The sequence below is a fragment of the Blennius ocellaris genome (assembly GCF_963422515.1).
Source record: "Blennius ocellaris genome assembly, chromosome: 21".
Taxonomy (NCBI): domain Eukaryota; kingdom Metazoa; phylum Chordata; class Actinopteri; order Blenniiformes; family Blenniidae; genus Blennius; species Blennius ocellaris.
The window spans coordinates 16,342,912-16,362,772 of record NC_137670.1 but is presented as its reverse complement, the minus strand read 5'-3'; the positions used below and the strand labels follow the sequence as shown (position 1 = coordinate 16,362,772).

The following is a 19,861-nucleotide window of genomic DNA, read 5'->3' as shown; positions in this document are numbered from 1 at the left end:
AGTGGAACAACCATATAAAACATATAAAACATGACAGTAAATAGTACTAAAATGTCCTACTGTTTAATTATACTCATGTGTTCCAAAGCTCAGAGTTATTTTTATATCAATATCTGTGCTTACACAGATACACAGTGTGGATTTTATTTCACATGAAGATATCTGATTATTGGAGTCCTGAGCAGGAAAAGACAGCCCGTCATGTTTGTGTCTCTTTCCTGATGGAACCCGAGGTCCAAGAAACCGAATCCGACAGCGTTCAACATGACCTGAGGCCGGAGGCGGCGGAACTTCTGAGTGCAACTTCATCTTTTTATGCAGTACAACTCCAAAAAATTATAATTTACTTGTTAACATTTGCTGTTCCAAGTTGTTTAATAGCAGCGATTCACATCACTGATGCTGGCTGATAACGTCCCACTGAGTGAAACTTCATTTAAGGTCCATCAGTTTAATTGAATGTCATTTACTGACGTTCCAGAAAACTTAAAAAATCTGTTTCCTTAATATGAGTGACGGGAACCAGTAGGAATGTACAATTTTATGACAATGACTGGATTTTTTAAAATATATATATATATATATAATATATATATAATATATATATATATATAATATATATATTATATATATATATATATATATATATATATATAATAATGTTTATATAATATTCATGTCAGGTACTAAAGACAAAAACCGTTTTCTTTGTATCGTGTCCAATTGAAAGACCTCGTAGTTTTCTTTATCACCACAAGAGGGCAGTGTCATATTATCTTCAAATTGTATAGCGACGTTTAATCTCAATAGTTAATTAACCTGGTTCAACAAAGTGGAATTTATTAAAACAAAAAGGAGAAAAAGAAGACTGAAGAATGTAGCAAGGATGATGTAGTGTTGTTAACCTTCATGATGTGTAGGGGGATGAGAGAGAGAGAGAGAGAGAGAGAGAGAGAGAGAGAGAGAGAGAGAGAGAGAGAGAGAGAGAGAGAGAGAGAGAGAGAGAGAGAGAGAGAGAGAAGAGAGAGAGAGAGAGAGAGAGAGAGAGAGAGGAGAGAGAGAGAGAGAGAGAGAGAGAGAGAGAGAGAGAGATGCAGTAAAAGTGGGTGTTAGAGATCCAGACCTGAGGAAGCCTCCCTGTCAGCAGGAAGCAGCAGCACACTGAGGCTCTCCTGCTGCTTTTTTTCCTCTCACAGCCCAATGAGGTTCAGTCTCTTTAAAGATGGATTTACACAAGTTAACTTGAGCCGGACGAGATTTGAACGGACGTGAATGGCTGCAGGAATTCACTCAGCATGGAATCAGTCAGGCATTGCTTTGTGTGGACGCTTCTGAAAGGCTCCTTCTGTCTGGTGAGTTAAAGTTTCACTGAATTTGCAGGTTTCTCAAGAACTAAGTTAAAATAAAACATGCTGCATTTGTAGTTTTACAGCAATTGGTTTCTGTCTTTGTTGCTTAAAAAGCTCAGTGGATCAGTTGACTGTGTTGTATTTGGTGCTATATAAGTTGAATTGAATGGAATTTTGCCGGTCCGCTTGTTGAAAGTTTATTTTCTCTCATGGTTTTGTGTTTTAGCTCATCGTCAAGCACAACCAGGCGAAAAGTGACTTCACCCTCGGCGAGAAATCCTCCCCTGCGCTCGGCGGGGCGCGAGAGCCCGGGTCGTCGCAAGAACTGTGGGCGCTTCCGCCCGAGAGTCTGGCACAGTACAACAAAGCAGCGTCCAATCCGGTGGTGCCCCTATCAAAGCAGGGCCAGTGGGGGGGGGACGGGGAGAAACTCACAGCCACACTCCAACCCGCCCTTCAAGACAAAGAAGCTTCATCCCGGAGTGCCGAGAGTCTCCCGGGTGTTCTCCTGGGGGGAGTTCTACTCAAACATCAAGACGGTCAAACTGAACTTGCTGATCATGGGAAAGGTCGTGGACCACGGCAACGGCTCCCTGGGCGTCTACTTCCGCCACAACTCCACCGGCGTGGGCAACGTGTCGGTGAGCCTGGTCCCGCCGGCCAAGGGGGTGGAGTTCGACCTGGAGCGCCAGAGCGTGGTCAACCCCAAGGACTCCAAGACCTTCAACTGCCGGGTGGAGCACGAGCGGACCGAGCGCAACAAGAAGGTGATGCTGTGCAACTACGACCCGTCCAAGACGTGCGCCGGCGAGCAGACCCAGAGCCAGGTGAGCTGGACCTGCTCCCAGCCCGTCCAGGTCATCTGCGTCTACGTGTCCTTCTACAGCACCGACTACAGGCTGGTCCAGAAAGTCTGTCCGGACTACAGCTCCCAGAGTGCACCTCACCTGCCCACAGGTTAAGACTGTGGCCACTGAAAGGACACTACAAATGTTTGTTTTGTTTTGTTGTTTTTTTTAAATCCATCGCTTGATTGAATGTTAAACATCTCACTTATATTGTAAGCAGGAAATGAAGGATCTTAGTAACTTAAAGACGAAAGCAGAAAAATCATCAAGTGTATTTTTAAAAAGCAAGATCAGATTGCTTATTATCATATTATGAACATCGATTATTTTTTTTATATTAGAGAAGCCAAGTAGTCATACTTTTGGCATTTTGTTGACATATTCACATAAATTCTAAAGTCAATTTGTGGATTTTACTGTCATCATCCTCTAATCACCTTTTTCTTTTTTTTAATTTTAGTATCTTGTCTTTTCTTCCATTCCCATGTAATGTTTTAAATGTTATAATATGATTTAGTTACGGGCGTGAAGATCACATCCATTTGTAACACGTCTTTGTATTTACCATGTGAACATGAGGCCCCGTTGCAGCGACATCTTGACAACCCGGCGCCACGTTTTAATAAAATAAACCCATTCTGTGAAGGAGTGATCATTTGTGGAGTCTCCGCGGAGAGTGACCGCCTGAGCCCTTCAAACCACCCGAGTGCACTGAACAATCAATAAAACTACTTCACAAGCAAGCAAAAAAAAATAAAAAATCCAAAAAAAATGATCCGATTTCTGCAAAGAGCTGGTCCAGCTCTACCTTCAGTCACACCTCGTGAGCAAATTGGGAATTTTAACATATTGACTGGCACATCTCAAATAATCTTAAACTGAAACATTTATACATTAGATTGACTGCATTCTGTGTACCGGTAATAATATTACAGGGCTGCTTTTTTTTTGGCTTATTCTTAAATATTTTAGCTTATAAGTAACATAAATAGAAAATTCAGGCGAGGGTCATGAGATGACAGGACTCGTCCAAAGTGTTGGGATTGGACACGTATGAGCCGTTCCCAGCTGCGCCATCACTCACCCCGGCGACTTCGCCTTTCCCGCCGCTTGAGCGGCTGTTGAGGTGACCCGGACGCACACGGCTGACTTGGTCACCGCGGCGACGGCGACACCAGTGACCACCGCTGAGGCGCTCGTACACCTAACAGCCGCAGCCAAAACCCCGAGTGACGGAAAGGCGGTTCGAAATCCAGCAACTGAGTTATAAAGCGAGACCAAGTTCAGAGGCCGTCGCCGTCAAAGTAGCTTTTTTTTTTTTTTAACGTGTTGAGACTTTTACCTGTGGAGTGGGAGACGAGACGTGGCGGCCGGCCCTCCGCCTAGAGAAGCCCGTGGTGACCCCCTGAGAAAGGCGGCGCCCAAATAGACGATGACACACTGGTCATTTTAGGCAAAACAAAGAAAATGTGTACTTTTCAGATCCAGAGGACCAATGCTGGGGAGTATAAATAAAGCTATTCAAAGTAGAATTTGGCGTATTGTCGAGAGTTAATGCCGACCTCGTGCAGGAGAAGGCCATCAGGACGAACAGACTCCACTTCGCCTTTGTGAAGAAGTTCATGTTCTGCGCGGTGTTAAAAACACAAGCGGTGACACACAGAAGGTGTGAACTCGTAAATGTCTGCGAGCAGCCAGGACCTGCAAGGAATCGTATAATTACAACAATATACACGGGAACACATAGTGCAAATATTTAAGAGTTTGATATTCTTAAGAAAAATAAATAAACAAACGAATACATACATTTTGGATTTTGTGGACTCACACGTTGCACAGACAAACACACCAGACAACATTGGCTCTTTGCATTCAATACAAAATAGTTGTGGTTTATTCTGTTGGGAACAAAAAAATGGCAACAACTAAGTGTCACTTCTCATAATCAGCAATATCTACAGGAAAGAAACGACAACGGTTCCTTCTATCAATTACCATTTCCAACCAGGTTAAAATGATAATTTGAAATTTATTACATGGGTGTGCACTTTTTCACATTATGTCTATTCTGAACATTAAAACGTGTTCATTTCATTTCTGTTTCCCTTCAGTCGTCATGCCTGCCCCACCCCACCAAAAAAAATTTAAAAAATAAAAAAAAATAAAAAGTAATCCGGCCCGCTTTCACCCTTAAAAATGCTTTTGTTGGACGCAGTTTCAAAAAACACGAGTGTCTGTACAAATTCCTATGAAAAAAATAGAAATGACAGTTCTGAGGAAAAACAAAAAAAAACTAATACGAAATCCGTATTAAAGAACATCAACATGCCCAATTTAATTTAATTTCTTTTTCTGTAACCAACCCAGGCCTTTTTGTTTCCTCCCGTGAGGATTCATGTGGTGAAACCTTGGACTTTATTTTCTCTCAAGGGCTCCGGAGGCGGACCGACACAACGAAACACACTTTCCCCAAGAACGACATCCAGTTGTGTGCTGCTATCTTCTGTATCCTCTTTAGACTGCTTGATCCGGCTTTTGAGGAAATGAGAACGGATGCAGATAAAGCTTGAGGAGTCCGATGTGGGAGTCCAGGTGCTGCTGCTTGTCGCCGGTTGATGAATCTGCTTTGTTTTCTTAAAGGGTTCTTGTTCTGAGTGGTCCAGCCGGGTCTTCAGTCCTTCAACGTGTGCTTGCCGACAGTATTTCTACTTTACTGCTGGTAAGGGTTGATAATGGGTGACCTGTGACTTTAGTGCAATATTTCTGTCCCATATCTGCTTTTTTTTTTTTTTTTTCCTGACTAGCCCTTGGTTGTCTTTCTTGGGGGGGGGGGGCTTCTAGTTTAACTACAGGCCCGACTCGTGGTCTTCTGGTGTCCTTTAGCGTGGGGGCTTCTCTCACCGCTCTCCTCCAAACACTGCCAACAGAGCAAAAAAGAAGCCTGATGATAAAATGGGACACTTGTTAAAGACTTGGGTCTGCAGCCGTCCCTCAAGCCTTCGTGGGTGAACGTGTCCAGTTCGTCCCTCCGGAGCAGGAACTCGGGAGGACGTCGCAGGAGTTCGGTTTCCACGCGAGGGAAAGAGCACAAAGTCCAACCTCACTGAGCCGGAGGCGAGGAGAAAGGAGAGGGTGTGTTTCTTTTTTTTTTTTTTGTTTTGGGTTTTTTTTTTTTGTAAACAACAAACAGCCACTTTACAAGCCCGCCTGTTCCTCTCTTCCTCCTCGTTCCCTCCATCTTTTGAAGAGACTCTAAATACAGCAGGTTCTGGATGGGGCAGAAAGGGGGGGGGGGGGGGGGGGGGGTAGGTAGTGTCGCAGGTAACAGCAAGGGGGAAGGTTCGTCCCTGTGTGTGTGTGTGTGTGTGTGTGTGTGTGTGTGTGTGTGTGTGTGTGTGTGTGTGTGTGTGTGTGTGTGTGTGTGTGTGTGTGTGTCTGAGGCTGTGTGCCGGCCTTGCTGCCAGGCTGTTAGGATTGTTTGAGGCGCTTGCGGGGGGGTCCCAGGAAAGGGCACTGGGCTGACGCCAAGGAACGGTACGCCTCGGCCACCAAGTGCGGGTGAGACGCGACCATGGACTTCCAACCCGCCGTCTCCATCACCTCGGCGGCGTGGCTGAAGGGGGAGAGAGACACACACACAAATCAGGGGAAAGAAAAAACAAAACAAAAACAAAACCATGCTTATGTGTTAGAATACAAGAGCTTGAACAGAAACTGACGAAGTGTTTCTCAATTCAGACTATTGAGTAAATCCTAGTATAATAGTAGTTGTTGAGAAGGTGAGAGAGCAGTGAACAAAAGTGATTTAAGCTGAATGGATGACTCAGAAAAAGACAAATTGGACTGGGTAACAAAGTAATTGGTCGCAAATCTCTTGTCTTTTAGCTGCTCTGGGATCGATACAGAGACCAGCTGCCTCCATCTCACTTCATCTCCTCCACTAATGTTAAACCAACTACCTCCTAGTTCTCTTTTACTACGTCCATGAATTGTCTGCGAAGTCCCGTGTTCATTATGTTCCACCACGTCTCATCGGCACAAACCATCTTTGATCATCATCAATTCAAACCTTATTAAGTTCAACTCACTTGTTAGTTACATATTATTTATGGTAAAAATGTAAATGAAGCCCTATAAATTTGGTAGACGCATACCACGCTTAAAACACAAAGCCCCTGTTTTGTATTTACTTGGCAATAAGACAAAAAAAAACCAATAATATTCTGGCATGACTGAGTAAAAAGATGTGAGCCGAACATCGGCACAGTCACGTTTTCAGAGTTAATGTCACACATCCATGCGAGTCAACAGAGGAGGTGACAACAGACTAGGCGAGGAGTCAGGTTGCCCCGATCCCTCCGAACAGCCTCGACGGGTTTTAATCATGCGAGACAGACCACTTCATCGGGCCACATGTGGAATTGAATTACTGGGACAGACACACCAGGAGATGAGAGACCTGCTACAGTCACAATGACGCCAGGGTGGAAAAGAAAATGAAGCAAAGTGACACCAAAGAGACGAAATGTTCAGCGGATGAGGAGGATGTTCAAATCTGTAAACAAAAAAAAAGGTGCCGTACACCCAATTCTATGTGAGGGTGAGGTTTTTTTTTTTCCCCACCCCGAGTGTGAACTCACTAGTTGATGAAGTCGACAGCCTGCGTTTTGAGCTGGTCGGCACTGTGCAGGTCGGCGAGGATGAGGATCTCCGCCGCGTTTTCCACAGACAGACTCGTGCACAACGCATCCTCGCACATGACCTTCAGTCTCTCCAGAGCGTACTGCAAGAAACCAGCACTTTCATGTGACGGTGAACACAATATCACTGCTCGAAACGAAAAGTCTGATTCACAGCTGATCGCTGCGAACGCTTGAGTTCTTTTTTTTTTTAAACTGAAACATTCAGATTTCAAAGCTCAAACTCAGAGAACGAGTGTCTCAAAGTTAGTCTCCCATTTGGTGTCACGGAGGAGTGAGATCAGTGTGAAATCCTCCAACTGTTTCTAGAAATCCTGACGGCTTACTGGGACGAGGTTTAGTGGCGACGACTTGACACAGATGCAAATATGCACGAGTCCAAATTTGGTGAGAGACACGCCAAGGAGCGCCTCTCCCTCAAACCCGATGAGCTTCCAGTTCTCCTTACGACGAGTGTCGTACACTTCATTTCACCTTGTCAGCTGCTGCCAGCAGGTCGTCGGCCATCTTGTCCAGGTTGGGAGCTTTGTCTGTGTAAATGAAGCACATCATCTCTTTGAAAACCTCCGGCTCCACGTCGTTGATCTCCACACGGTTCTGACACGGGAAATACAAAACTCCGGTTAGAAACTGGACCATGGATGGATGGATGGATGGATGGATGGATGGATGGATGAATAAACTCTTCAAAGTGTGTGTTATTGCTGCCATAGCTGCAATAGAGAACTTAGAAAAATGAAATTATGAACAAGGACTGTGAGTCAACATAATTTATTCTTTATGTACAGATGTGATGGAGACCAAAGTCAAATGGTTGAATCAATGTGGCTGATCAGGCACGAGTCCTTTAATCTGTCAGTTTCTCTGGATTGTTGATAGTTGAATATGATTGCACCAAGTAGATTATTATAGCACAGCGATAAAAAAAAAAAAAAAAAAATCCCAGAAAGTCCAAAAATGGCTCTCTCTAGCGCCACCTAGACACACTAAATCGCCCACCACGGTCCGTAGGAATGTCGTAGAGGAATGCAGCGAATACGAAATTTGTTTGTCTCCTTGAGACCTACAACTCACGCGCTCTAGCTTTTGACCTAACTCCAACAGGAAGTCCGCTATTTGCCTTTCAAAGTAAGATTTTCGCCAAAAAAAGCCCAAACGGCAAATTTAACTTGAAATAGGGCGAAGGTCGTATCGGTTCAATTCACATATACAAAAATAGAGGAGATTGTTTACTACAAAAATTTAGAGGGGATTTTTCTTACCTAATCCGGTTTCGTTTTTATTAGCCGTCAAAGCTCCCAACGCCGAAATCGGCTCTCCCCCTCCTCCCATCCGGAAACATGGGGAAACGGAAAATTCTACTCCAAAACCTCCGATATCTGCCTTACTGTGCTTTAGAATAATTTTATAGTTGTATGACACAGCCGGACATTTTAAATAGGATCATCACAAACTGTAATTTAAAAGTGATTAATTAATTATAAGTATTTTCAAGGTCTGCGTGATTCAATCTAAAGTGGGCTGGTTTGTTGATTTTTTTTTATTCTAAATCTGAGCAAACACTCAGGCAATTTCATTTCTCACGGTCACATGTGCAAAAAATGAAAAAAGAAGCAATTCTCTGCTGCGGCAGCTTTGTCAGTGAAGGATGAATCCCGACCCCCAAGTACGGCAGGACAATTGCATTTCAGGTGCACGATCATTCAGTTTCACCAAACGGCTCCGTGCTGCAGCCACACGACAGCAGACAATCCTTCACTCACTTTAACCCCTCAACACAGCCGGGGAAATCTCAACAGCTGAGCCTCTGAGGAACACAATTTATTTATTTCTTACACATATTGAAAAAAAAAAAAAAAAAAAAAACCCTATGAGACCTTGGACTCACCTTTTTGCTCTCTTCCATCTCGTGCTCAAACATGGCGCTGAATACAGGGGAACGTGCTGCGGAGCAGGAACAGCAGATGTTTTAACGTGCCGAGACTTATGGCAACACAAGGCGAGAGTCAGAAGCCGATCTAAAGAACAGGATCCCTTCTAAATCCTCCACACACACAGAGACAAACGGACACACGTCGAGCTGCAGGAATGAATTCGGAGAGCACAAACGGGTTTTGTCTGAGTCGTGTCTGTACCTGCCAGGATGGCTTTGTGAGCTTGGAACTCCTGGCCGGCGACACACAGGGAACAGTCTGTGAAGCGCGAGTTCTCCCACAGGCCGCCCAGCTCGTCCGCGAGCCGGCAGTCGGGCACCTTCACCATGTTCATGGTGTTCTGGCCCGAGATGTTAACGGAGTCCTGCACCACGCTCACCTGGGACAGAGGGGAGCTCGGTGAGCCGGGCCTCATCGCCACGGGGAGGGAGCGTGTCCCGCCCGGAGCGGAACGCGGTGTACCTCGCAGAAGAGCGTGAGCTTGTCATCGGGGAGGAGGCCGTTGGCCTCGTCGAGGAGGAAGTCTCTTCGGATGAACTTCTTGAAGCCCCAGTCTTTCCCCTGGACGAAGCGATACGCCCTCTGGCTTTCTGCAGGCAGGAGTCGCAAGGAAAGGAAAAAAAAGTCAAGAGGTAAAGCGGCAAAGACGTAAACATTCACTGATGTGGCGAAGCAGCAACGGCTCACCCATGGCTTTGGTCTCCTCTCCCTTGGCATTGAGGATGGAGAACTTGAACTTGGCACGTACTTCGGCCTTCGGACAGCTGACCAGCAGCAGGTAAAGGGACAGATAGTCTTTGCTCTCCTCGTCGAGGCCTTTCGGGTTAACTCGCAAACACCTGGTGGAGGTTCCACAGTACAGCATTGGTGGTATGGAAAGACCTCTACTGCACACGCAGGTCACATGACTGGTATTAGTTTATGTAGATTAACTGAGCATGACCACACAGATACAATGCAGAACATGATGCACGGATGTTACATTGAGGACAAAAGAATAAAAAAAACGTGTGTTTTGAGCGGCGAGGCGTCGGCCTCTGACAGGATGAAGCCTTCAAAACTCAAGTGGTACGAGGAACCACATTTAGAAAGTGCACAGAAGTCTGTTTTTACTCCCTATATGGACAGAGTTGAATGGGTTTTTTAAAAAAGGCTGCTCATTTTGTCATTTATCATGAGACTTTTTCGGGGTTTTTTGGTGCCGACGTCCTGCAATATTCTTTTCAGTTGTGTGTGTGAAGGATCAACAGGGTTTTCATGCTGAAGATGTACATTTTGAAAAGACAGTTTTTCAGCAAAGCACCACATTTTATTTTCTGCACACACTTTGAGAACCCACAACAAATAACAGAGCCGCGTTGTTTGCTTGCTTGTCTTGAGACAACTTATAATACTTCCATGTAAACACACACACACACACACACAAAGCCAAGTGTGTAGTTAATTCAAAGAGATTTTCCTAAATAAACAAGAACTATTATGTCATCCAGCACACGAGCGCTGCTGAAAACCCACCATTTCAGTTTGTCATTGGCCCCCGAAGAGAAGGTGGAACTTTTGATGACCTCCCCCATCTCCTCACGACAGAAGCTGAAGTTGTTGATGGTCCACATGTACGAGAACTTCACCACTTTGATCTGGCGACGGACAAACAGAGACCTGAGACGCTCGTCTTGGAGAACGCGACGCCGGCGGAAACAACGGGGAGGCCTTTTACCTGTGTGTAGCACCAGCTCTCAGCCACAGGCCCGCTGGACATTTCCGCAGGGGGAGGGGGACTCGGGACTCTTGACATTGCCAGCGTGACAGAAGGTGTTGGGGGGCAATAGGGTGAGGAGGAGGAGGAGGAGGAGGAAGAGGGGGAGGAGGAAGAGGAGGAGGAATCTGTCTCTTCCACTCGTCACTCTTCAGTCCCGGCGTCCATCTGCATCCGTGTCCCCCAGATGGAAGTCGCTTGCCCCCTGAAAACAGGCGACGTGACTGTGAGAAATTAACCTGACCGGAATTAAAACCGTGAAAGTTTTGTGTTCGGTGTGCGTCGTTCGCCGACACAGATAAGGTCCCTTCATTCAACGCCGCCACACGGGCCGGCCTCCGCAACTTCGTGTTGGATGAATCGTCCCCGACCCGCCGGGAGACAGCGGGAGATCGATGGCCCGTGCCCGTTCTGAAATCGATAGCTGCTGCGATTGCAATTAAGTCTCAGAAATGAAGTGTGAATAAACAAGCTGCCTCCCCGGGCTGTGATGGGGGTTTGGAGCCACCGGCCAAATCCAGCGTTCCCAATTAACTTCAAGTCACACAGGAAGACCACGCTGATGAGTGAAGCACTCTCAAGTACAAACAAGCTGAAGTTATGTCTGTGGCCTTCCTGCGGAGACGTCATTGACCTGCGATCGCAATTATTGTTACCAAATGTATTCTATAATATCATTTTCCACAAGCGTTGCGTATGGATAAGATTATGACGAACACTAAATTTACATGCATTTTTTTTGCTATTGCAACTGCATAGAGCGTCGAAAACGCTGCATCATCTGTTGGAACTAAATAAGTCAAATAAAATGATGCTTATAGACACTTCAGTCGTTAGCATTGTTACGTTCAAACAACAAATACATTTGAGTGTATATATCTCCGAGATGGACTCAATGTTTGACGCAATGTCAGTCGTTATAGGTTCTAGAATCCATTAACAACTTGAACAAAGACCATATATAAGATAAATGTACGGACGTTTTAGCATTAGTATTTACTATTTCCTGACAAGACTAGAGGCGTCAAACCTGTCTTTTTGCAAAAATACAGACATTTCCATCAAGTGCACTCTGCGCAACAACAACAGCAAAACCCTTTAAAGTTTAAATTTGAGGGTTATTATAGCACTGGAGCTCTCAAGGTTCAGTTGAGTTGTTATGTGGCCCCTTAAATAAAAGAGCTTTTCATAAACAATTAAGCAAGTCCTCACAATCAAACATTCTCTAAAATCAAAATCAAAAGCTGCCTCACAAGTAATCAACTCACACATTAATGTGCAAGAAATAATGGTGTTTAATAACATAAATATTACGAACATTCAAAATGGAGTAAACAGACTTTCCAATATATTGCCAAGAAGCATGGTTACAGTCAAGAAATTATTTACCAAACCCATATATTCTTAATTGTGGTGTGTAGTTCATATTCCCTGCTGATCTATATAAACCACATTTGTTGTCATTGTCACCAAATCCCATGAAAAGACCTGAATAAACACACTTGTTATTGAAAAGACTGATATAGCTCACTCCTCCACGTCTCCACTGTTATCCAAGAATTATTCAAACACATCAGTGAGACACACTTGTTGCAACAGGTGTTATGGGTGAATCATTCAAACATAAGCCGCCCTGCTGCCATAAATATTTGCCAGGACAACAATGAATTAATCTGCCACTTAAAAATAGTACTCGACAAATGCTCCATTCATCCCGACAGAGAGGAGGGGTTTACAGAGCTGGTATTACAGTATAAACTGTGAAGATTTCACAGCACTGAGGTCATTTACTGGACAATATTCATATTGGTTTCTTAGAGAATAAGCACACCAAGCACTCGCCACAATCACATTCTTGATACAATGCCAGGATCATTATCTCTCTCCGGCTTCTGGCTCGGCCGATGACTGCATGGCGCATCATTATTCAGCCCATCAGTCCGATATAAGACAAGTCCGTTCCTCTTCCAGCTCGCAGTCACTCTCTGGCCAATTCTCCGTGCTATTCACTACCAATTTTCTGTTTCATCAGTCCTCGGATTCACAATCAGCCTCGACCCATCTTTCACACAGAGCCTTTAATATCTTTATGTCTTCATCCATGAATTCAATTTGGGCCCAAACTCAAGGTAAGTCGTAGTGACAGCTGGATGCTGAGCTCTCTGCTCCCGGCGGTTCCTCTGACGGCGACGCTGCCTCAAGGTTTTATCAATTAAAGAAGTGTGAAGAGTCTAAAAACCTCTTTGACTTTCCAATTACAAAAAGTGTTGAATGTCTTATCAACCACATTAACAGGTAAAACTATTACTGACTCTGACATCACACCATGAGGCCACTTCTCTATGTGATGCTGTGTGTGTGTGTGTGTGTGTGTGTGTGTGTAAAAGCATCAACATGTGAATGGAGACAGTGTGTCCCCACGTTTCATTCACTGTAATCTGCCCAGATCCTGGATTGGGTTTAGGTGTTATGTAGATCTGTGTCAGTGGGGAGATTTTCGCCCAGGAAGCTGAAGCACTAATTTGAGCTCCAGTACTTCATGTTTACCGAAGCTTACAGTCCAGAATCTAAGTAAATAAATAAGAATATTTGGTTGACACCCTTGAGACACCTTTTGAAAAAACATAGTCCCAAACACCTGAACCAATAAATGAACAAATAATTCATCCTGTTGTAATTTTGTCTTAAAATAAAAATCAGATCACTGCAAAAACCTAAAAAAAAACAAAAAACTTTTTTTTCTATTATTAACACAAGGCCAGCTGGGTGGATGGAGAGCGAAGGAGATAAAGCATGAAGGTAGGGGGAAAGAAAATGAAAAGTAAAGCGATAGAGAAACCAAATGGAAAAACAGGTGGTGAGTGAAAGATGGAGCGCCGCGTGTGGAACCGTTCACCGAGATAAATTGCCACCAAAGGAGGTTAGATGGAGACAAAAGCAAATCAAACAGAGCCAGGCGAGAGAAATCAAATACGGATTTGTGGACAGTTGACTGAGCTGCAGATGCACGGCGCAGCGAAACTTTAGAACCAACGTTTCATCTCCTTCTGGTCCGTCTTCGTAAAGCCGTCAGACGAAGATTAAGGACGGCCCGTGAAAGGTTCAAAACAGATTAATGGTCGTCCTCACATTTTTAGATGATTCAGACAATTCCATCTGTGATTCTGTCTGGACTGTTTCAACAATAAACCTTTTACCATTCAGTTATCTCTGGATATTTGTACATTTTATTGGTAGAGGGGAAGTTTTTCTTTTCAAATTTGCAATTATTCTTTCGGACCGATTACTGATTTTCCAGAAGGTTTCTCAAGAAAAACAGGATTTTTTTTTTTTTTTTGCATTAAAGGACCAGGAAACAAAGCATCTCGTATTGATTGTGATAAATGCTTGTTAACTAAATAGGTCATGACTGTTTTATAAATGCTCATCAAGCACAGTGGCACAAGAAGCAACCACTTCCAGTGCAATGAATTCGATGACGAGATGAGGGGAAGAGACAAGTTCAGCTTTATTGTCACACTCGGTAAGAAGCCAGATCATGGCTGAGTATAAAACAAACCGACTTCCTTGTTTAGAAGAAGTGGATCTGTTTCACTGAACTGTAAACACACACAGCAGCTGCTGCTTCTTCTTCTGTAAAGTAAAGAAACGGCTGAGATTTACTTGTTTACAGTGGGTTTTTTGTGCACACAACTAATGAATTTACTGAAGACTAATTTGTCCACCAGTATAAACAAAGAAGAAGCTCAGAATTTAACTGAGCATGTCTTACTCAGGCTTATCACATTCCTTTAGTTGAAGAACACCTTTAAAATCGGTCGGTGGAGAGATGTGCTTATGTTCTCAGGCGGGATTACAGTGTCTCTGGATAAACGATATCAACATGGCCCCAGTGTGGCTGGTACATAAAACTGACACTACCTAATCAGATAAATAGGAGTGGCGTTTAAGACGGCATGAAGGACTTGAGATTATGTTGTGGGACGTCACAATATAAATTAAAATTAATAAAAAAAGAAATAAAACGGACTCAGCTGGTAACAAGCTACACCGTCAAAATTTCATTTCATTTTATTTATTCTTTTTTCAAGGTAATGCAACCTAAAATAAAGCAACAATCCAACAAAAAACAAACAAACAATACATTCCATGAAAAGAAGAACAGGAGTTGGATGAAGAAAAAAATCTTATAAACTCCAACCCCATTCTTGAAGAAAAACGTACAAACTAGATGGCCTAACCGATGTAAAAAACAGCAACAACAAAAAAACAACAATTACATATACACATACATACACATACACATATACACACATATACATACATTCACCACCGTCATCATCATCATTATTGTTGTAAATTTTAACGTTTTTCACATTCGTCTCTGTACAAGTTAAGTGTCCTCTGTTTAGCCTTATATTTAAATTGAAGAATATTTGAACAACATTTTAGATCATTTTCTAGAGAGTTCCACTGTATCACACCAGATACTGAAACACACATTTGTTTAAGGGTTTTTCCTGCGAAAGGTTGTTTAAAGTCATTATTTCTTCTGCTTGTCTCACTGTTTACTGTAAAAAGCGCTTGCAGTCCATGCGGTAACAGGCAGTGTTTTGCCTTGTGAACAACTAATAAAGTTTGTAAAGAAACCAAGTCCTTCAATTTGAGTAGTCCTGACCTCAGAAACAGTTCTGTAGTATGTTCCCTTGGAGCAACTCCATTAATTATTCTTATAGCCCTTTTTTGTAAAATAAATAAGGGCATTAAATTTGTAACATAACAATTTCCCCATACCTCCAAACCATACATTAAGTATGGCAAAATAAAGGAGCAATATAGGATTCTCATTGCCTTATAATTCAACATAAACTTTACTTTACTCAAAACTGCAATGTTTTTACAAATTTTATTTCTTACGTAAGCTATGTGTGACTTCCACTTAAATTTATCATCAATGAGGACTCCTAAAAACCTAAATTCTGACACTCTCTCAATACTTATTCCATTTAAAGTCAAAGTAACACTTTCAGGGCATTGTTGATTTGTGAACAACATAAATTTAGTTTTGCTTAAGTTTAAGGACAATTTGTTTTTATTAAACCATTTCTGAAGTTGAACCATTTCTTGTTCAATAGTTTTCATTAATGTTCTTAAGTTCTTCCCTGATACAAAAAAATTTGTATCATCCGCAAAAAGAACAAAACGTAAAATCTTTGATTCCTCACAGAGGTAATAGTAAATAGGAATAGGAAAATAGTAAATTTTTTTGTATTTTTATGCAGCACAAGCAAAAGAGGTCAAAGACAAAGTGATAAATGTTTGCTGTTAAAAGCTGAACTTACACCTGAATATCTATAAGCTTATAACTAACGTATAGTAAATGAATTGTTTGTAATTAACTCAGGTGAAAGCAGCTCAGCAGGGATATTTCACCACAACCATTTCAGGATGGTTGGAGGAAAGGGGAAACTATTATTACGCTTTCACTCATTACAATGTTGGGTGATTGTAATTGATTTCCTTTCCATAATCAAAATCCAATGACATAATTATGACCACAATAGGCCAGTACCGGTGACAAACCACATGCAAATCATTCTAAAATCCTGTGAAGCTGCTATTGAAGTAACCCGTCAGACATAACGGGTCATCAATGTCTCAAACAGGAAGCAGAAGAGACAGAGGAACAGAAGAGGAAGAGAAGAGTTTCCATGTGAAAGTGAAATGCGTCAGTGAAATTCACCACAAAATGCGTATGTATGTACCGTATGTCTTGAAGACATATGATAGAAATGTATGGTGGCAGTTTTGATCATAATGCTTTGTTCCCCCTGACATTTCCCTCCCCCGACCAAGAAAAGAAAGAAATCAATCCCTGCTCTAAATTAAAGACTGGAGGTATGGAGGCATTTCAGATGGCAATTTCCAAGGGGGGAATGAAAAGAAAAAAAAAAAGAAAAAATTGCAAGCCTTGTCGAAGTGTCAGTGAACACAATGTCTGTTTCCAAAGCTTTGGTCTTTGAGGACTGCAGTGAGCCACAGACAAACCTTAAAACTATAATTGGTACAGGGACCGGGGATCGATTGCAGGGCCTCAGTGGGAGTGATTTCATATTCTGCCCTTGGTCATGGTGCTCCTCCTTTCCTAAAAACTCAATCTCTGAGAGCTATGAACTATTGATTTTGCTGCGGCGATCGGCTTGCCTCGCTCTCATCCCCGACTTTGTGCAGACCCACAATTACAGTGAGGGGGGATTTGACATGGCAAAAAAAGCATTAGCCGCCGTGGCTTCACCTGCTGTCGGCACTTCCCAACTAAAACCCTGCTCACTTCAGCAGACGGGCGAGGTTAAAGGGAGGAGGGACCTCAATGCATACCTAATGTCTCCAATCACCTTCGAGTACCAACAGTTACACTGTCGCTGTTGACCTCCAAGGTCAAGTGCTTCTCCAGGATCAAATAAAAACACACACAGTAGTTCGATATCGAAAGCTTCAATAAGGCGGTATTGTGGCATTTAAGAGACATTGTGTATTAATGTAGGGTTGTATCTGAGACCACGTTTGCACACAGCTGGGGATTTACAAAACCTGACCCCCCCCCCCCCTCTATGTTTTCAAAAATCTACTTCACACAAAATCATTTTCAAAAAAAATCTTCATTTACACAGAGCTGCATTAAAAACCTTGTTAAGAGCTGCTATGAACACTCCAAACCTGTAGATGGCAGTGTAACGAGAAGCATAAAGCCATGCTCTCCTATTGGAATCCCTGAAAAAAAAATAACCCACCACCACTATGACGAATTCCATGAAAGACTTCCTGTTCCTTCACTTGGTCGTTTGTTTGGAACAATAGAGAAGTGGAGCTTTTCAAACAAGTAAAATACAACAATGGCGTCAATCAAAGTATAGGGATATACTGGCAGTGTTTTTAGAACTGTATGTAAACACAGGTCACATGTAAACGATGCCGATGATGCTTCTTCAGCATAGCGTTAAGCTCTGTCTCTGCCACTTGGAAGCCTTCCCATCATTTCTGAATTATGCTTAATATCCAATTAAACAGTTCATGAGATTTTATGAAATAAGGGCAAGACAATAAGCAATTCTTTGCACATTTTAACAACAAAATAACGCGTGTTGTCAACTCGTGAAATCATAAAACACTCATCTGTGGACCTTGGAAATAATTTTCCACGGCCCATGACATCCACACATCAATATTTTACGGCTCAGAATCTGTGTTTTGCTGTTGGGTCATCCACAAAAAAAGCGAAACTCCATCAAAAGCCGAGTGACGTAGTGAAAGCCAAAACCTGAACTGAACGTGAAACCTGAACTTTGAGGTCATTTCAAGTTGCTTGTTTGGGAGATGTATGACTTTTCAAAAAGGGGAACAACCGATTAAAAATGACCGAAACAGCAATTCAGCTGTTTTTCAAAAGGAAGCCAGAAAGAGACAGAAGCCGGCGCACAAAAATCACTGAGGTACCAAATAAACACGGAGACAAAACAAGCAGCTTAAACAGTTTTCATAGAGACATTAAACATGTGAATCAGTGCTCAGACAGCAGGGGTCATTTCATGAACCATGTGGATGACAGAAGTGATTGTTATTCCCTCAACATGACAAAAGTAGGTTTTTAATACTTGAAAATGTATTGATACGATCGAGAAAAACATCAAACTTTTTCTTCTTGATCATTTCAAGTCATATTTGTGATTAGCTATACTAAAGGGCACATATATTTTTAATTAGAATTGATTATCATCAACATTTTGGAACTTTACAGCTAATATAATATCAGTATAAAAAAATAAAACTAAATTAATCCTATACAACGATTTAATGCATCTATATTATCTTTATGTTTGATGGAGGAGTGACATGAAACTATCATATCATAGTTTTTACATCCCAAGTGGCTCAGTAACAAATATACAGGTAAGAAAAACACCATAACCAAGTTTGATTCCAGTGGTTTTGATGAAACTTGTCTGTTCTCTTTTGCAAACTTCACCAAAAGTCAAAGACTTTAGTCCAAGAACTACAATTAATACGATTATACAGAAAATGTATTAGACGCAGAAATATACCATTGATCATTCCTCCTTTCTAAACTGTGATACACATCAGTAAAACCACTGTGGTGGTATTTTTAACCTTATTTGAATAAAACCAGACATAAAGAGCATGTCTGTACTCAAGCTGCTATATCTAGAAAGTATGTGCAGTCCTCAACACCGTTTGTACACAAGCATCAGTAGCTGGCAGCTATTCAGATCACCATGTTCTGGGTTAGAGAGACTAAGGGATGAAAAACTGTTGTACTCAGATTTAAAGGAACGTGAACTCTTGTCTTTCAGTTTAAAAAGTATAATGATGGTACAGCAGATTAGATTTCTGACATATGGGCAACAATTCGTCACGAATTTTGATTCCCTTAGCTAAAATTTGAATGTTTCGGTGGGATTAACGTGGTATAGCGTTAATTCTAAGGTGTGTTGTGACGTGAAACTTTTTATTAAATGAGTTGTAGTTGCAGGTACTTAAACCTGCTAACAATACACACCTCCAACACTGACATTTCACTCGTAATGGATACTCTGCCCGACACAAGCGGGGTGGAAGTCAGCTGTGCTCGTTGGTGGAATTTAATCCAAGCGATGACAGCGTCTGATAAGGAGACATGTGCCTCAATCAAGACGATAATCCAGAGAAAGTGACGATAGCACGGTGGCTAACAGAGCTAGCAGGCTAAGTTAGCCGTCACCCTGTAGCAGGCAGGTAATCTGAGCCAAACAAAAAGGTCGGGCAAAGTTTGGATCAAACTGCACCGAAAAACACCACAAGGCCATTTTGAGTATGTGGCTTGAAGCCTTCGGTCATTAAACCGCCTCTTCGTGTTATATTCGTCGGTGAACTCACCTTTGTGTTGGGTTAAATCGTAGCGTTTAGTGACCCGGGGTCTTGTGTTGTTGTTAGCTAGCTGGCTGGAGCAGACGTGGATGTGAGAGCGGATTGAGACAGCGCCCCCTGCTGGCTGGGAGCCAATCCGCGCTGCACATTAAACCAGGCGATGATGACGAGGAAATCACATATTGCACGGAGACCCGTTGCATTTCTGATCAAAACAGAAGCTACCATTCATTGCTCGTATGGAAATCATTCATTTTACTACCCTTTTTTTCCCTTAAGTGCCAATTTTCCAATAACTTGTGCCAAGAGATTGCTGAATTCTGGATTAAGCCTTGTCTTTGACCTCACATTT

The 19,861-nt window shown here is 42.5% G+C and overlaps 2 protein-coding genes across 3 annotated transcripts; one reads left to right on the top strand and one right to left on the bottom strand.

Moving 5' to 3' along the window:
* Positions 1 to 221: 221 nt before the first annotated feature.
* On the top strand, positions 222 to 2,311 carry LOC308145896 (neurexophilin-1-like; the record flags this gene model as incomplete). The annotated part of the gene is given in 3 exon segments (XM_080517487.1): positions 222 to 320; positions 1,576 to 1,761; positions 1,763 to 2,311. Coding segments are annotated over 3 exon segments (834 nt in total).
* A 1,783-nt stretch (positions 2,312 to 4,094) lies between these two features.
* On the bottom strand, positions 4,095 to 19,571 carry LOC308145649 (speckle-type POZ protein). Of its 2 annotated transcripts, XM_080517130.1 has the most exons (10): positions 19,519 to 19,571; positions 10,549 to 10,792; positions 10,347 to 10,468; positions 9,519 to 9,670; positions 9,294 to 9,421; positions 9,033 to 9,210; positions 8,786 to 8,841; positions 7,372 to 7,494; positions 6,838 to 6,980; positions 5,552 to 5,810 (listed from the first exon to the last, which is right to left on the bottom strand). In XM_080517130.1, exons 2-10 carry the CDS (start codon positions 10,624 to 10,626, stop codon positions 5,666 to 5,668), a joined length of 1,125 nt encoding a protein of 374 aa, XP_080373256.1. In that variant the 5' UTR covers positions 10,627 to 10,792; positions 19,519 to 19,571; the 3' UTR covers positions 5,552 to 5,665. The 2 variants fall into 2 exon arrangements, with proteins under 2 accessions (XP_080373255.1, XP_080373256.1); XM_080517129.1 differs by lacking the exon at positions 6,838 to 6,980 and having other exon boundaries at positions 4,095 to 5,810.
* Between the last annotated feature and the right edge of the window lie 290 nt (positions 19,572 to 19,861).